This window comes from Oncorhynchus tshawytscha, linkage group LG08 (genome assembly GCF_018296145.1).
Source record: "Oncorhynchus tshawytscha isolate Ot180627B linkage group LG08, Otsh_v2.0, whole genome shotgun sequence".
Lineage (NCBI taxonomy): Eukaryota > Metazoa > Chordata > Actinopteri > Salmoniformes > Salmonidae > Oncorhynchus > Oncorhynchus tshawytscha.
The window spans coordinates 81,276,752-81,294,251 of record NC_056436.1 but is presented as its reverse complement, the minus strand read 5'-3'; the positions used below and the strand labels follow the sequence as shown (position 1 = coordinate 81,294,251).

The window sequence follows — 17,500 nt, the reverse complement described above, 5'->3', positions numbered from 1 at the left end:
AGAGCTGCTTCCTGTGCTTGGCCCTCCTATGTTGAACATAATAAACGGCTCTCTATCCACTGGATGTGTACCAAACTCACTAAAAGTGGCAGTAATAAAGCCTCTCTTGAAAAAGCCAAACCTTGACCCAGAAAATATAAAAAACTATCGGCCTATATCGAATCTTCCATTCCTCTCAAAAATTTTAGAGAAGGCTGTTGCTCAGCAACTCACTGCCTTCCTGAAGACAAACAATGTACTTTCACTGCTATGCGGATGACACACAGCTGTACATTTCAATGAAACATGGTGAAGCCCCAAAATTGCCCTCGCTAGAAGCATGTGTTTCAGACATAAGGAAGTGGATGGCTGCAAATTTTCTACTATTAAACTCGGACAAAACAGAGATGCTTGTTCTAGGTCCCAAGAAACAAAGAGATATTCTGTTGAATCTGACAATTAATCTTAATGGTTGTACAGTCGTCTCAAATAAAACTGTGAAGGACCTCGGCGTTACTCTGGACCCTGATCTCTCTTTTGAAGAACATATCAAGACCATTTCAAGGACATCTTTTTTCCATCTACGTAACATTGCAAAAATCAGAAACTTTCTGTCCAAAAATGATGCAGAAAAATTAATCCATGCTTTTGTCACTTCTAGGTTAGACTACTGCAATGCTCTATTTTCCGGCTACCCGGATAAAGCACTAAATAAACTTCAGTTAGTGCTAAATACGGCTGCTAGAATCCTGACTAGAACCCAAAAAATTTGATCATATTACTCCAGTGCTAGCCTCTCTACACTGGCTTCCTGTCAAAGCAAGGGCTGATTTCAAGGTTTTACTGCTAACCTACAAAGCATTACATGGGCTTGCTCCTACCTATCTCTCTGATTTGGTCCTGCCGTACATACCTACACGTACGCTACGGTCACAAGACGCAGGCCTCCTAATTGTCCCTAGAATTTCTAAGCAAACAGCTGGAGGCAGGGCTTTCTCCTATAGAGCTCCATTTTTATGGAACGGTCTGCCTACCCATGTCAGAGACGCAAACTCGGTCTCAACCTTCAAGTCTTTACTGAAGACTCATCTCTTCAGTGGGTCATATGATTGAGTGTAGTCTGGCCCAGGAGTGGGAAGGTGAACGGAAAGGCTCTGGAGCAACGAACCGCCCTTGCTGTCTCTGCCTGGCCGGTTCCCCTCTTTCCACTGGGATTCTCTGCCTCTAACCCTATTACAGGGGCTGGGTCACTGGCTTACTGGGGCTCTCTCATGCCGTCCCTGGAGGGGGTGCGTCACCTGAGTGGGTTGATTCACTGTTGTGGTCATCCTGTCTGGGTTGGCGCCCCTTGGGTTGTGCCATGGCGGAGATCTTTGTGGGCTATAGTCAGCCTTGTCTCAGGATGGTAAGTTGGTGGTTGAAGATATCCCTCTAGTGGTGTGGGGGCTGTGCTTTGGCAAAGTGGGTGGGGTTATATCCTTCCTGTTTGGCCCTGTCCGGGGTGACCTCGGATGGGGCCACAGTGTCTCCTGACCCCTCCTGTCTCAGCCTCCAGTATTTATGCTGCAGTAGTTTATGTGTTGGGGGCTGGGGTCAGTTTGTTATATCTGGAGTACTTCTCCTGTCCTATTCGGTGTCCTGTGTGAATCTAAGTGTGCGTTCTCTAATTCTCTCCTTCTCTCTTTCTTTCTCTCTCTCGGAGGACCTGAGCCCTAGGACCTGAGCTCCAGGACTACCTGACATGATGACTCCTTGCTGTCCCCAGTCCACCTGGCCATGCTGCTGTTCCAGTTTCAACTGACCTGAGCCCTAGGACCATGCCCCAGGACTACCTGACATGATGACTCCTTGCTGTCCCCAGTCCACCTGGCCATGCTGCTGCTCCAGTTTCAACTTCCACCTGACTGTGCTGCTGCTCCAGTTTCAACTGTTCTGCCTTATTATTCGACCATGCTGGTCATTTATGAACATTTGAACATCTTGGCCATGTTCTGTTATAATCTCCACCCGGCACAGCCAGAAGAGGACTGGCCACCCCACATAGCCTGGTTCCTCTCTAGGTTTCTTCCTAGGTTTTGGCCTTTCTAGGGAGTTTTTCCTAGCCACCGTGCTTCTACACCTGCATTGCTTGCTGTTTGGGGTTTTAGGCTGGGTTTCTGTACAGCACTTTGAGATATCAGCTGATGTACGAAGGGCTATATAAATAAATTTGATTTGATTTGATTTGGTAGCAGGGTTTAGGGTAGCAGGGTTTAGTGCAGCAGCGTTTAGGGCAGCCGGGTTTAGGGTAGCAGGGTTTAGGGTAGCAGGGTTTTGGGCAGCAGGGTAGCAGGGTTTAGGGCAGCACGGTTTAGTGTAGCAGGGTTTAGGGTAGCAGGGTTTGGGGTAGTAGGGTTTTGGGCAGCAGGGTTTAGGGCAGCAGGGTTTAGGGTAGCAGGGTTTAGGGTAGCAGGCTTTAGGGCAGCAGGGTTTAGGGCAGCAGGGTGGCAGGGTTTAGGGCAGCAGCGTTTAGGTCAACAGGGTTTATGGTAGCAGGGTTTAGGGCAGCAGGGTTTAGGGCAGCAGGGTTTAGGGTAGCAGGGTTTAGGGTAGCAGGGTTTAGGTCAACAGGGTTTAGGGTAGCAGGGTTTAGGGCAGCAGGGTTTAGGGTAGCAGGGTTTAGGGTTTAGGGTAGCAGGGTTTAGGGCAGCAGGGTTTAGGGCAGCAGGCTGGCAGGGTTTAGGGCAGCAGCGTTTAGGTCAGCAGGGTTTAGGGTAGCAGGGTTTAGGGTAGCAGGGTTTAGGGCAGCAGGGTTTAGGGTAGCAGGGTTTAGGGTAGCAGGGTTTAGGGCAGCAGGGTTTAGGGCAGCTGGGTGTAGGGTAGCAGGGTTTAGGGTAGCAGGGTTTTGGGCAGCAGGGTAGCAGGGTTTAGGGCAGCAGGGTTTAGTGTAGCAGGGTTTAGGGTAGCAGGGTTTGGGGTAGTAGGGTTTTGGGCAACAGGGTTTAGGGCAGCAGGGTTTAGTAGGTTGAGGCCGGGTCCTGCAGACTGGTCTACTGCCCTCGTTGATATACAGTGCCTTTGGAAAGTATTCAGACCCCTTGACTTATTCCACATTTTGTTACGTTCAGCCTTAATCTAAAATGATTATTTTTTTCTTCCTCATCAATCTACACACCCCATAATGACAAAGCAAAAAACCAATTTCAGAATTTTTCCACATTGATAAAAAAATATATATATATATCACATTCACATTTATTTATTTATAAGTATTCAGACCCTTTACTCAGTACTTTGGTAAAGCACCTTAGGCAGCGATTACAGCCTCGAGTCTTCTTGGGTAAGACGCTACAAGCTTGGCACACCTGTATTTGCTGAGTTTCTCCCATTCTTCTCTGCAGATCATTTCAAGCTCTGTCAGGTTGGATGGGGAAGCTTCGCTGCACAGCTATTTTTAGGTCTCTCCGGAGATGTTCGATCGGGTTCAAGTCCGGGCTCTGGCTGGGACACTCTTGGACATTCTGAGACTTGTCACGAAGCCACTGCTGCGTTGTCTTGGCTGTGTGCTTAAGGTCGTTGTCCTGTTGGAAGGTGACCCTTGGCCCAAGTCTGAGGTCCTGATCGCTCTGGAGCAGGTTTTCATCGAGGATCTCTCTGTACTTTGCTCCGTTCATCTTTGCCCCGATCCTGACTGGTCTCCCAGTCCCTGCAGCTGAAAAACATCCCCACAGCATGATGCTATCACCACCATGCTTCACCTCAGGTATGGTGCCAGGTTTCCTCCGGACATGAAGCTTGGCTTTCAGGCCAAAGAGTTTAATCTTGGTTTCATCAGACCAGAGAATCTTGTTTCTCATGGTCTGAGTCCTTTAGGTGTCTTTAAACAAACTCCAAGAGGATACTCTACCATTAAGGTCTGATTGGTGGAGTGCTGCAGAGATGGTTGTCCTTCTGAAAGGTTCTCCCATCTCCAAAGAGGAACTCTGGAGCTCTGTCAGAGTGACCATCGGGTTCTTGGTCACCTCCCTGACCAAGGCCCTTCTCCCCCGATTGCTCAGTTTGGTCAGGCGGTCAACTCTAGGAAGAGTCTTGGTGGTTCCAAACTCCATCCATTTAAGAATGATGGAGGCCACTGTGTTCTTGGGGACCTTCAATGTTGCAAAAATATTTTGGTACCATTCCACAGATCTGTGCCTCGACACAATCCTGTTTCGGAGGACTAAGGGCAATTCCTTTGACCTCATGGCTTGGTTTTTGCTCTGCCATGCAAGTAAGACCTTATAGACAGGTGTGTCTTTTCAAATCATGTCCAGTCAATTGAATTTATCACAGGTGGACTACAATCAAATGGTAGAAACATCTCAAGAATGATCAATGGAAACAGGATGCACCTGAATTTCGAGTCTCATAGCAAAGTGTCTGTCTGAATACTTAAGTAAATCAACAAAGCTTAAGAAGGCTTTGCCTTTGGTTTGGTTTGTTTGTTTGTCAATTAGGGTGTGCAGGGTAAATATGTGGTCAGTTGTACGTTAATATGATAAAAAGCTAATTTGACATTTGCTCAGTACATTGTTTTCATGGAGGAAATGTAGGAGTCTGCTGTTAATGATAATGCAGAGGATTTCCCAAAAGGTTGCTGTTGACGCATCTCTCTCTCCATTTCTCTTTCTCATGATATCAATTGAACTGTTCAGCCCATCTCTTCTGCTACTGACAGAAGATCAGGGCTGTACGTCTCCACAGCACATCCTGTCCTCTCACAAAAAGAGCTAGAGAAAATAGCTGCGCTTCAGGCTAATTCCTCCATCTTGGAATCTGACTCACATGGTTTTCAACAACAGTGAATAAATGTGTCTCTTAATATGTTAGTTGAAATCTTGAAAATAAATATATGATGTGTAGTGGCCAGTACCTGAACTGGTAACAACTACTTATTTTATGCTCTTTTGCACACCAATATCTCTACCTGTACATGACCATCTGATCATTTATCACTCCAGTGTTAATCTGCAAAATTGTAATTATTCGCCTACCTCCTCATGCCTTTTGCACACATTGTATATAGACTCTCCTTTTTTCTACTGTGTTATTGACTTGTTAATTGTTTACTCCATGTGTAACTCTGTGTTGTCTGTTCACACTGCTATGCTTTATCTTGGCCAGGTCGCAGTTGCAAATGAGAACTTGTTCTCAACTAGCCTACCTGGTTAAATAAAGGTGAAATAAAATAAAATAAATAAATTAAACAGTGGAAAGAGAAAGTATGTGAACCCTTTGGAAATACCTGGACTTCTGCATATTTTGGTCATAAAATTTGATCTGATCTTCACAACAATATACAAAAACAGTCTGTTTAAACTAATAAAGTAAAGTATAGTAGAGTATTTTACAGTAGAGAAGAGTAGAGCAGAGGTCAGTAGAGTGCAGAAGAGTACAGTAGAGTAGAGTACAGTGGGGTACAGTAGAGAGGAGTAGAGTACAGTAGAGTACAGTAGAGTAGGGTACAGTACAGTAGGGTACAGTAGCGAGGAGTAGAGTACAGTACGGTAGAGTACAGTAGGGTACAGTAAAGTACAGTAGAGTAGAGTACAGTACAGCAGAGTAGAGTCCAGTAGAGTAGAGTCCAGTAGAGTCCTGTAGAGTACAGTAGAGTCCAGTAGAGTACAGTAGAGTACAGTCCAGTAGAGTCCAGTAGAGTACAGAAGAGTACAGTCCAGTAGAGTACAGTAGAGTCGAGTAGAGTCCAGTAGAGTACAGTAGAGTCCAGTAGAGTAGAGTCCAGTAGAGTAGAGTCCAGTAGAGTACAGTAGAGTCCAGTAGAGTAGAGTCCAGTAGAGTAGAGTCCAGTAGAGTCCAGTAGAGTCCAGTAGAGTACAGTAGAGTACAGTAGAGTCCAGTAGAGTAGAGTCTAGTAGAGTACAGTAGAGTACAGTACACTGATGGAACAGGTTACTGAAGACTGGAATGTAATGCAGGCCTTATTAATAACAGATTCTAGGTTATAGTCTGAACACAGTCTTAGAGTCCTAGCTCAGTGATTCCCAAAAACCTGACCATAACATCACAAAAAACGTCAGAAGGACTTCATGCCTGTCAAGGATTCTGCAAATCATTGATCTCTACTTAACCATTGTTCTTTTGGCAATGATTACTGGCCAAGGGGTCTTAAACGTATCACATTTGATATCAATCACTATGTTGTTCTTCCACAAAGACTATGAAGTAGTGTTGTCCATCTGTTACTGGACACAGTCACCAGCTGTGTGTCCCACTATGCAGTACTGAGGAGATTCTTAGAGAGGAGAGTCCTGGACACACACACACACACACACACACACAAACACATATACACACACACACATACAACCTCCCTGCTGTTCTAACCAGCCGTCTCTACTGCATATCTACAGGTACACACACACACACACACACACACACACACACACACACACACACACACATATATACAACCTCCCTGCTGTTCTAACCAGCCGTCTCTACTGCATATCTACAGGCACACACACACACACACACACACACACACACACACACACACACACAATGTGCTCTAAGCATTCTGGCATCTGGTCCTGCTGACTGGGTGTCTGGACTTACTAACATCAAATAACAGACTGACTGATAAAAAGTGGAGAGGCGAGGGGAGAGGGAGGCAGGTGAGAGGAGAGGAGAGGAGAGGAGAGGAGAGGAGAGGAGAGGAGAGGAGAGGAGAGGAGAGGAGGAGAGGAGGAGAGGAGAGGAGAGAGAGAGGAGAGGAGAGGAGAGGAGAGGAGAGGAGAGGAGAGGGGCTTGATGGAACCAGTGCAGATAAAACCTGAAGCACTAGAGCTTCTCCCATAACTCTATCCTGTAACTATAACTGACTGTAACTGACTGTAACTGACTGTAACTGACTATAACTGACTGTAAGTGACTATAAATGACTGTAACTGACTATAACTGACTGTAACTGTAACTGACTGTAACTGACTATAACTGACCGTAACTGTAACGGACTGTAACTGACTGTAGCTGTAACTGACTGTAACTGACTGTAACTGAATCTAACTGACTATAACTGACTGTAACTGACTGTAACTGTAACTGACTGTAACTGACTGTAACTGTAACTGACTGTAACTGACTGTAACTGACTATAACTGACTGTAACTGATTATAACTGACTGTAACTGACTATAACTGACTGTAACTATAACTGACTGTAACTGACTCTAACTGACTATAACTGACTGTAACTGACTATAACTGACTGTAACTGACTGTAACTGACTATAACTGACTGCAATTGACTATAACTGATTGTAACTGACTATAACTGCCTATAACTGACTGTAACTGACTATAACTGACTGTAACTGACTGTAACTGACTATAACTGACTGTAATTGACTATAACTGACTGTAACTGACTATAACTGCCTATAACTGACTGTAACTGACTATAACTGACTATAACTGACTGTAACTGACTATAACTGACTGTAATTGAATATAACTGACTGTAACTGACTGTAATTGACTATAACTGACTGTAACTGTAACTGACTGTAACTGTAACTGACTGTAACTGACTTTAACTGACTGCAACTGTAACTGACTGTAGCTGTAACTGACTATAACTGTAACTGATTATAACTGACTGTAACTGACTGTAACTGTAACTGACTATAACTGTAACTGACTATAACTGACTGTAACTGTAACTGACTATAACTGTAACTTACTATAACTGACTGCAACTGACTATAACTGACTGTAACTGACTGTAACTGACTGTAACTGACTGTAACTGTAACTGTAATGGGCTGTAACTGACTGTAACTGTAACTGACTGTAACTGACTGTAACTGTAACTGTAACTGACTGTAACTGACAATAACTGACTGTACCTGTAAATGACTGTAACTGACTGTAACTGACTGTACCTGTAACTGTAACTGACTGTAACTGACTGTAACTGTAACTGTAACTGACTGTAACTGGCTGTAACTGACTGTACCTGTAACTGTAACTGACTGTAACTGACTGTAACTGTAACTGTAACTGACTGTAACTGACAATAACTGACTGTAACTGTAACTGACTGTAACTGTAACCGACTGTAACTGTAACTGACTGTAACTGACTATAACTGACTGTAACTGACTATAACTGACTGTAACTGTAACAGACTGTAACTGACTGTAACTGTAACTGACTATAACTGACTGTAACTGTAACTGACTGTAACTGTAACTGTAACTAACTGTAACTGTAACTGACTATAACTGACTATAACTGTAACTGACTGTAACTGTAACTGTAACTGTAACAACTGTAACTGTAACTGACTGTAACTGACTGTAACTGTAACTGACTGTAACTGTAACTGTAACTGACTGTAACTGTAACTGTAACTGACTATAACTGACTGTAATTGTAACTGAATGTAACTGTAACTGTAACTGACTATAACTGACTGTAACTGTAACTGTAACGGACTGTAACTGACTGTAACTGACTATAACTGACTGTAACTGACTATAACTGAATGTAACTGACTATAACTGACTGTAACTGTAACTGTAACTGACTGTAACTGTAACTGACTGTAACTGTAACTGTAACTGACTATATCTGACTGTAACTGACTATAACTGACTGTAACTGACTATAACTGAATGTAACTGACTATAACTGACTGTAACTGTAACTGTAACTGACTGTAACTGTAACAGACTGTAACTGTAACTGACTATAACTGTAACTGACTGTAACTGACTATAACTGACTGTAACTGACTACAACTAACTGTAAATGTAACTGTAACTGACTGTAACTGACTATAACTGACTGTAACTGACTGTAAATGACTGTAACTGACTCTAACTGACTGTAACTGTAACTGACTGTAACTGACTTGAACTGACTATAACTGACTTGAACTGACTTTAACTGACTGTAACTGTAACTGACTGTAACTGTAACTGACTATAACTGTAACTGACTATAACTGCCTGTAACTGACTATAACTGACTGTAACTGACTGTAACTCACTGTAACTGTAACTGACTGTAACTGAAACTGACTGTAACTGACTGTAACTGTAACTGTAACTGACTGTAACTGACTGTAACTGTAACTGACTGTAAATGTAACTGACTGTAACTGACTGTAACTGACTGTAACTGACTATAACTGACTATAACTGACTGTAACTGTAACTGACTGTAACTGACTGTAACTGTAACTGACTGTAACTGACTGTAACTGTAACTGCAACTGACTGTAACTGACTGTAACTGACTGTAACTGACTGTAACTGTAACTGTAACTGACTGTAACTGTAACTGTAATTGACTGTAACTGTAACTGGCTGTAACTGACTGTAACTGTAACTGACTGTAACTGTAACTGACTATAACTGTAACTGACTAACTGACTGTAACTGTAACTGACTGTAACTGTAACTGACTATAACTGTAACTGACTAACTGTAACTGACTATAACTGTAACTGTAACTGACTATAACTGTAACTGACTGTAACTGTAATTGACTGTAACTGACTGTAACTGTAACTGACTGTAACTGACTATAACTGACTATAACTGACTGTAACTGTAACTGACTGTATCTGACTGTAACTGTAACTGTAACTGACTGTAACTGTAACTGACTGTAACTGTAACTGACTATAGCTGACTGTAACTGTAACTGACTGTAACTGTAACTGACTGTAACTGTAACTGTAACTGACTGTAACTGTAACTGACTGCAATTGACTATAACTGATTGTAACTGACTATAACTGCCTATAACTGACTGTAACTGACTATAACTGACTGTAACTGACTGTAACTGACTATAACTGACTGTAATTGACTATAACTGACTGTAACTGACTATAACTGCCTATAACTGACTGTAACTGACTATAACTGACTATAACTGACTGTAACTGACTATAACTGACTGTAATTGAATATAACTGACTGTAACTGACTGTAATTGACTATAACTGACTGTAACTGTAACTGACTGTAACTGTAACTGACTGTAACTGACTTTAACTGACTGCAACTGTAACTGACTGTAACTGTAACTGACTATAACTGTAACTGATTATAACTGACTGTAACTGACTGTAACTGTAACTGACTATAACTGTAACTGACTATAACTGACTGTAACTGTAACTGACTATAACTGTAACTTACTATAACTGACTGCAACTGACTATAACTGACTGTAACTGACTGTAACTGACTGTAACTGACTGTAACTGTAACTGTAACGGGCTGTAACTGACTGTAACTGTAACTGACTGTAACTGACTGTAACTGTAACTGTAACTGACTGTAACTGACAATAACTGACTGTACCTGTAAATGACTGTAACTGACTGTAACTGACTGTACCTGTAACTGTAACTGACTGTAACTGACTGTAACTGTAACTGTAACTGACTGTAACTGGCTGTAACTGACTGTACCTGTAACTGTAACTGACTGTAACTGACTGTAACTGTAACTGTAACTGACTGTAACTGACAATAACTGACTGTAACTGTAACTGACTGTAACTGTAACCGACTGTAACTGTAACTGACTGTAACTGACTATAACTGACTGTAACTGACTATAACTGACTGTAACTGTAACAGACTGTAACTGACTGTAACTGTAACTGACTATAACTGACTGTAACTGTAACTGACTGTAACTGTAACTGTAACTAACTGTAACTGTAACTGACTATAACTGACTATAACTGTAACTGACTGTAACTGTAACTGTAACTGTAACAACTGTAACTGTAACTGACTGTAACTGACTGTAACTGTAACTGACTGTAACTGTAACTGTAACTGACTGTAACTGTAACTGTAACTGACTATAACTGACTGTAATTGTAACTGAATGTAACTGTAACTGTAACTGACTATAACTGACTGTAACTGTAACTGTAACGGACTGTAACTGACTGTAACTGACTATAACTGACTGTAACTGACTATAACTGAATGTAACTGACTATAACTGACTGTAACTGTAACTGTAACTGACTGTAACTGTAACTGACTGTAACTGTAACTGTAACTGACTATATCTGACTGTAACTGACTATAACTGACTGTAACTGACTATAACTGAATGTAACTGACTATAACTGACTGTAACTGTAACTGTAACTGACTGTAACTGTAACAGACTGTAACTGTAACTGACTATAACTGTAACTGACTGTAACTGACTATAACTGACTGTAACTGACTACAACTAACTGTAAATGTAACTGTAACTGACTGTAACTGACTATAACTGACTGTAACTGACTGTAAATGACTGTAACTGACTCTAACTGACTGTAACTGTAACTGACTGTAACTGACTTGAACTGACTATAACTGACTTGAACTGACTTTAACTGACTGTAACTGTAACTGACTGTAACTGTAACTGACTATAACTGTAACTGACTATAACTGCCTGTAACTGACTATAACTGACTGTAACTGACTGTAACTCACTGTAACTGTAACTGACTGTAACTGAAACTGACTGTAACTGACTGTAACTGTAACTGTAACTGAACTGACTAACTGACTGTAACTGTAACTGACTGTAAATGTAACTGACTGTAACTGACTGTAACTGACTGTAACTGACTATAACTGACTATAACTGACTGTAACTGTAACTGACTGTAACTGACTGTAACTGTAACTGTAACTGACTGTAACTGACTGTAACTGTAACTGCAACTGACTGTAACTGACTGTAACTGACTGTAACTGACTGTAACTGTAACTGTAACTGACTGTAACTGTAACTGTAATTGACTGTAACTGTAACTGGCTGTAACTGACTGTAACTGTAACTGACTGTAACTGTAACTGACTATAACTGTAACTGACTAACTGACTGTAACTGTAACTGACTGTAACTGTAACTGACTATAACTGTAACTGACTAACTGTAACTGACTATAACTGTAACTGTAACTGACTATAACTGTAACTGACTGTAACTGTAATTGACTGTAACTGACTGTAACTGTAACTGACTGTAACTGACTATAACTGACTATAACTGACTGTAACTGTAACTGACTGTATCTGACTGTAACTGTAACTGTAACTGACTGTAACTGTAACTGACTGTAACTGTAACTGACTATAGCTGACTGTAACTGTAACTGACTGTAACTGTAACTGACTGTAACTGTAACTGTAACTGACTGTAACTGTAACTGACTATAACTGACTGTAACTGACTGTAACTGACTGTAACTGTAACTGACTGTAACTGTAACTGACTGCATCTGACTGTAACTGTAACTGTAATTGACTGTAACTGCAACTGACTGTAACTGACTGTAACTGTAACTGACTGTAACTGTAACTGACTATAACTGACTGTAACTCTAACTGACTGTAACTGACTGTAACTGTACCTGGCTGTAACTGTAACTGACTATAACTGACTGTAACTGTAACTGACTGTAAATGACTATAACTGTAACTGACTGTAACTGACTGTAACTGACTATAACTGTAACTGACTATAACTGTAACTGACTGTAACTGTAACTGTAACTGACTGTAACTGTAACTGACTGTAACTGTAACTGTAACTGACTATAACTGACTGTAACTGACTGTAACTGTAACTGACTGTAACTGTAACTGACTGTAACTGACTGTAACTGTAACTGACTATAACTGACTATAACTCTAACTGACTGTAACTGACTGTAACTGACTGTAACTGTAACTGACTGTAACTGTAACTGACTATAACTGACTGTAACTGTAACTGACTGTAAATGACTATAACTGTAACTGACTGTAACTGACTGTAACTGACTATAACTGTAACTGACTATAACTGTAACTGACTATAACTGTAACTGACTGTAACTGTAACTGACTGTAACTGACTATAACTGACTGTAACTGTAACTGACTGTAACTGTAACTGACTATAACTGACTGTAACTTTAACTGACTGTAACTGTAACTGACTGTAACTGTAACTGACTGTATCTGACTGTAACTGTAACTGTAATTGACTGTAACTGTAACTGACTGTAACTGACTGTAACTGTAACTGACTGTAACTGTAACTGACTATAACTGACTGTAACTGTAACTGACTGTAACTGACTGTAACTGTAACTGACTGTAACTGTAACTGACTATAACTGACTGTAACTGTAACTGACTGTAAATGACTATAACTGTAACTGACTGTAACTGACTGTAACTGACTATAACTGTAACTGACTATAACTGTAACTGACTATAACTGTAACTGACTGTAACTGTAACTGTAACTGTAACTGGCTGTAACTGTAACTGTAACTGTAACTGACTGTAACTGTAACTGACTGTAACTGACTGTAACTGACTGTAACTGACTGTAACTGTAACTGTGATTGTAAGTGTTGCCCGTGTTGTGATTGCCTTTACATTATTGTTTGAACTCATCTCAGATTCTAGGCCTACACTCAGACACTTACCAATAAGACGGTGAACAGTTAGCATTCTCCATAGGACAACGTGATTATTAGCCCTCATGCTAACACTGGCTGGGCATGTGCCACCAACGAAGAAGAACAGCCTTAGCTAAGCATCTGAGCATGTGCCCAGCGGTTTCCCCCGCTCTGAAACATTATTTTTCCTCACAACAATGGTATCCATGAATTTGTGAGTTGTTGGGTTTTAATGAAAACAGGTGTCTGTTATAGGAAGTTCCATTAAATACTTCTCCAACTTATTTTCTCCACTTCACATCCCAATATGAACTGACCCTGCAACATGGAGGACGGCGAGTGAGTAGGCCATGAAAATAGGCCCACACTGTTCCCAAGCTTGCATGGGAGCATCGAAACAGAGAACGAGTAGTGTATTCTCTTTTCATGGCAATGGAACATGTTGTTTGTACTCCTGCCACGTCTTTTCAAGTTGTTTTAAATTGAAATGAGAGAATCGGAGAGACAGACATTGTGGCGGTAGTTGTAATTTGGCCTCTGCACTCCTACTGCCAAATACTCAAATTCTGTTCCCATACAAGCTTCAGAACAGTGAGGGACTACGTTTTTTTCTTTTTCTTAGTTTTTCATGACAAGGAATGTTCAGATTTGGGTTAGTTTGAAGAGTAGGCCGAGGAGGGGGTAGCTACTACCTAGCTACAGTTACTGGGGTGACGGTCAGAGTCCTTGCAGGCACCTCAATACTTGGGTCTTTCTCTTTAGTTTCTTGTTGTCGTGTAGAAAGTATGTGTTGGCTTATATAATTGAGGCCTTACATAATAATGGAAGCCTTATAAATTAGGTTTATAGATTTTTCTCTCAAAGCTGAACATGTGAATTATCTGGTGCACTGCAGATACTTAAATGGTTTAAGAACCCTTCATATAAGAGAGAAAGAGGGAGAAAGAGAGAGAGAGAGAGAGAGAGAAAGAGAGAAAGAGAGAATGAATGAATGAAAGCTGCCTGCGATGTTCATGTCTTGAATTAGCAACAATAATCTCATCCCTTTAAATACGCAGGCCGTAAAGCTGAGAGATAATTTGCACAGAAATCATCAAACACATCCATATATGGATGCCGTGATATTGTACATCACATTACATGCTTCACAAAGTCACAGGCAGCACAACAGTACATAAAACACCATCCAGTGTGTGTGTGTGTGTGTGTGTGTGTGTGTGTGTGTGTGTGTGTGTGTGTGTGTGTGTGTGTGTGTGTGTGTGTGTGTGTGTGTGTGTGTGTGTGTGTGTGTGTGTGTGTGTGTGTGTGTGTTTGTATGTTTGTATTGAACGTCTACATTATTGATGATCATTGATCTATTATGAATGGCAATCCTCTCTGCAGCATCAGAGACTGAATGCCACCCAATTCCCTACATGCTGCACTATTCTGGCCAAAAGCAGTGCACTATAATAGGGATTAGGGTGGCATTTCAGACTCAGCCAACATCATAACGTTTTCTGGATGGATAGGATCTCAGCCGTACAATCTAATACATTTCCTCCCTTTGTAGACGTTCTACAACACCGTTCCATTATTGATTATAAACCGATCAATTATTGATAATCATCAGAGACCATGAAAGTGTAAAGCCAGAAGAACCCAACACGGTTGTTCAATCTAGTATGCAGTAGTGTGGAGACCCAAATGGTTAGTGAGGATGAAACAAGTCCAGATTCCTTGGTGGACGGACTAGCTATGAAGGGCTATGAGCCTGTGAAATCCCTTTTCCCTCAACCAAACACGTCTCCTCTTTCTGTACGCTACTGTTTCATTATTGAATGATAAAACACCAAAGTAACCAACCCAGTATGTAGTGCTTAGAACCAGATGGTCAATCATGAGAAAACGTCTCCATACCTAGGTAGACTGAAAGGATATGACTCCATACCTAGGTAGACTGAAAGGATATGACTCCATACCTAGGTAGACTGAAAGGATATGACTCCATACCTAGGTAGACTGAAAGGATATGACTCCATACCTAGGTAGACTGGAAGGATATGACTCCATACCTAGATAGACTGAAAGGATATGACTCCATACCTAGGTAGACTGAAAGGATATGACTCCATACCTAGATAGACTGAAAGGATATGACTCCATACCTAGGTAGACTGAAAGGATATGACTCCATACCTAGGTAGACTGAAAGGATATGACTCCACACCTAGGTAGACTGAAAGGATATGGCCCCATACCTAAGTAGACTGAAAGGATATGACTCCATACTTAGATAGACTGAAAGGATATGACTCCATACCTAGGTAGACTGAAAGGATATGACTCCATACCTAGGTAGACTGAAAGGATATGACTCCATACCTAGGTAGACTGAAAGGATATGACTCCATACCTAGGTAGACTGAAAGGATATGACTCCATACCTAGGTAGACTGAAAGGATATGACTCCATACCTAGGTAGACTGAAAGGATATGATATTCCTCACCCTCAACTACCTTGCCTCTGTTTCTCCTACAGTGCTTTACTGATCACAACCAAGCAATGAAAGATATTGATAATCATCACAGACTATGAAAGCGTAGAAGGCTACAGAACCCAAACCGTTTTTTCAATAACAACCGATCAATTATTGCTTATTGGAAATCATCAAAAACAATGAAATCCCTTACCGGAGTCCATAGAGAACGGTGCCGTCCGGATGCAGTCGGATCATTCTGTTCTTGACCGTGACGCCGTGGACGAAGGACTTTTTATCGTTGAGGAAATAGGTGTCGGGAACCCAGAGCGAGTCGGCTACCCTGTTATCCAGCGTCAGGTTGAGGGCTATCTCGGAGTAGGACAGACGCTTGTCCCGCCAGGCCTGCTGGAAGTACATGGTCAACGTGTAGTCCTGGAGGAGAGGGGGAGGAAAGAGACGAGTCAGTAAACAAGTGGAGAGAGGGATAGGTATCTGAAACTACATGGTCAACGTGTCGTCCTGGAGGAGAGGGGGAGGAAAGAGACGAGTCAGTAAACGAGTGGAGAGAGGGATAGGTATCTGAAACTACATGGTCAACGTGTCGTCCTGGAGGAGAGGGGGAGGAAAGAGACGAGTCAGTAAACGAGTGGAGAGAGGGATAGGTATCTGAAACTACATGGTCAACGTGTCGTCCTGGAGGAGAGGGGGAGGAAAGAGACGAGTCAGTAAACGAGTGGAGAGAGGGATAGGTATCTGAAACTACATGGTCAACGTGTCGTCCTGGAGGAGAGGGGGAGGAAAGAGACGAGTCAGTAAACGAGTGGAGAGAGGGATAGATGGGATAGGTATCTGAAACTACATGGTCAACGTGTCATCCTGGAAGAGAGGGGGAGAATGGATAAACCTACTGGACTGTACTAAAGTCAGAAATTCACATAGTTGATTGTCTTTATCAGATGATGAATAACAGATTACATTTAATTCTGAACACATTTGGGCTATTTTGTTCTGTCAGAATTTGAGGTGTTTTTTTTAATGTATTTTTTAAGAAACTAGTCTTCAGATAGATGTGTAGTACTATACTAGATAACTTCTCTATACTAGATAACTTCATACAGGCTACTCTGTGTGAGTGTGTCTTTTTGAGGGGTATAATGTGTTTTGATATGCAAAAAAATGTAGGACTATGTCAACAGTGGACTAATGCGGAGTTTGGACCTGTAAATGACCTCTACTGACCTGTAACTGACCTCTACTGACCTGTAAATGACCTCTACTGACCTGTAACTGACCTCTACTGACCTGTAAATGACCTCTACTGACCTGTAACTGACCTCTACTGACCTGTAAATGACCTTTACTGACCTGTAACTGACCTCTACTGGGGGCAGTAGTGGTCATGCTGACTGGGGTTAAGGGGTTAACACTAAGCCAACTCTTCTCTCCTCCTGGCTGACTTACTGCAGCCCAAATAGCACCCTATTCCCTATATAGTTGCACTTCGTTTGACCAAAGCCTAATGGCAGTCTATGGGCTCTGGTCAAAAGTAGTGCACTACATAGGGAATAGAGTGCCCTGTGTA

General features: G+C 41.6%; 1 protein-coding gene across 2 annotated transcripts in view; it reads right to left on the bottom strand.

Moving 5' to 3' along the window:
• Window positions 1-17,500, bottom strand: part of gabrb2a (gamma-aminobutyric acid type A receptor subunit beta2a) — a 100,615-nt gene that overhangs the window by 48,102 nt on the left and 35,013 nt on the right. For both annotated transcript variants that reach the window (XM_042326058.1, XM_042326059.1), the window contains exon 4: window positions 16,130-16,350. In XM_042326058.1, the coding sequence (XP_042181992.1) occupies window positions 16,130-16,350 (221 nt within the window). The remainder of the gene's footprint in view (window positions 1-16,129; window positions 16,351-17,500) is intronic.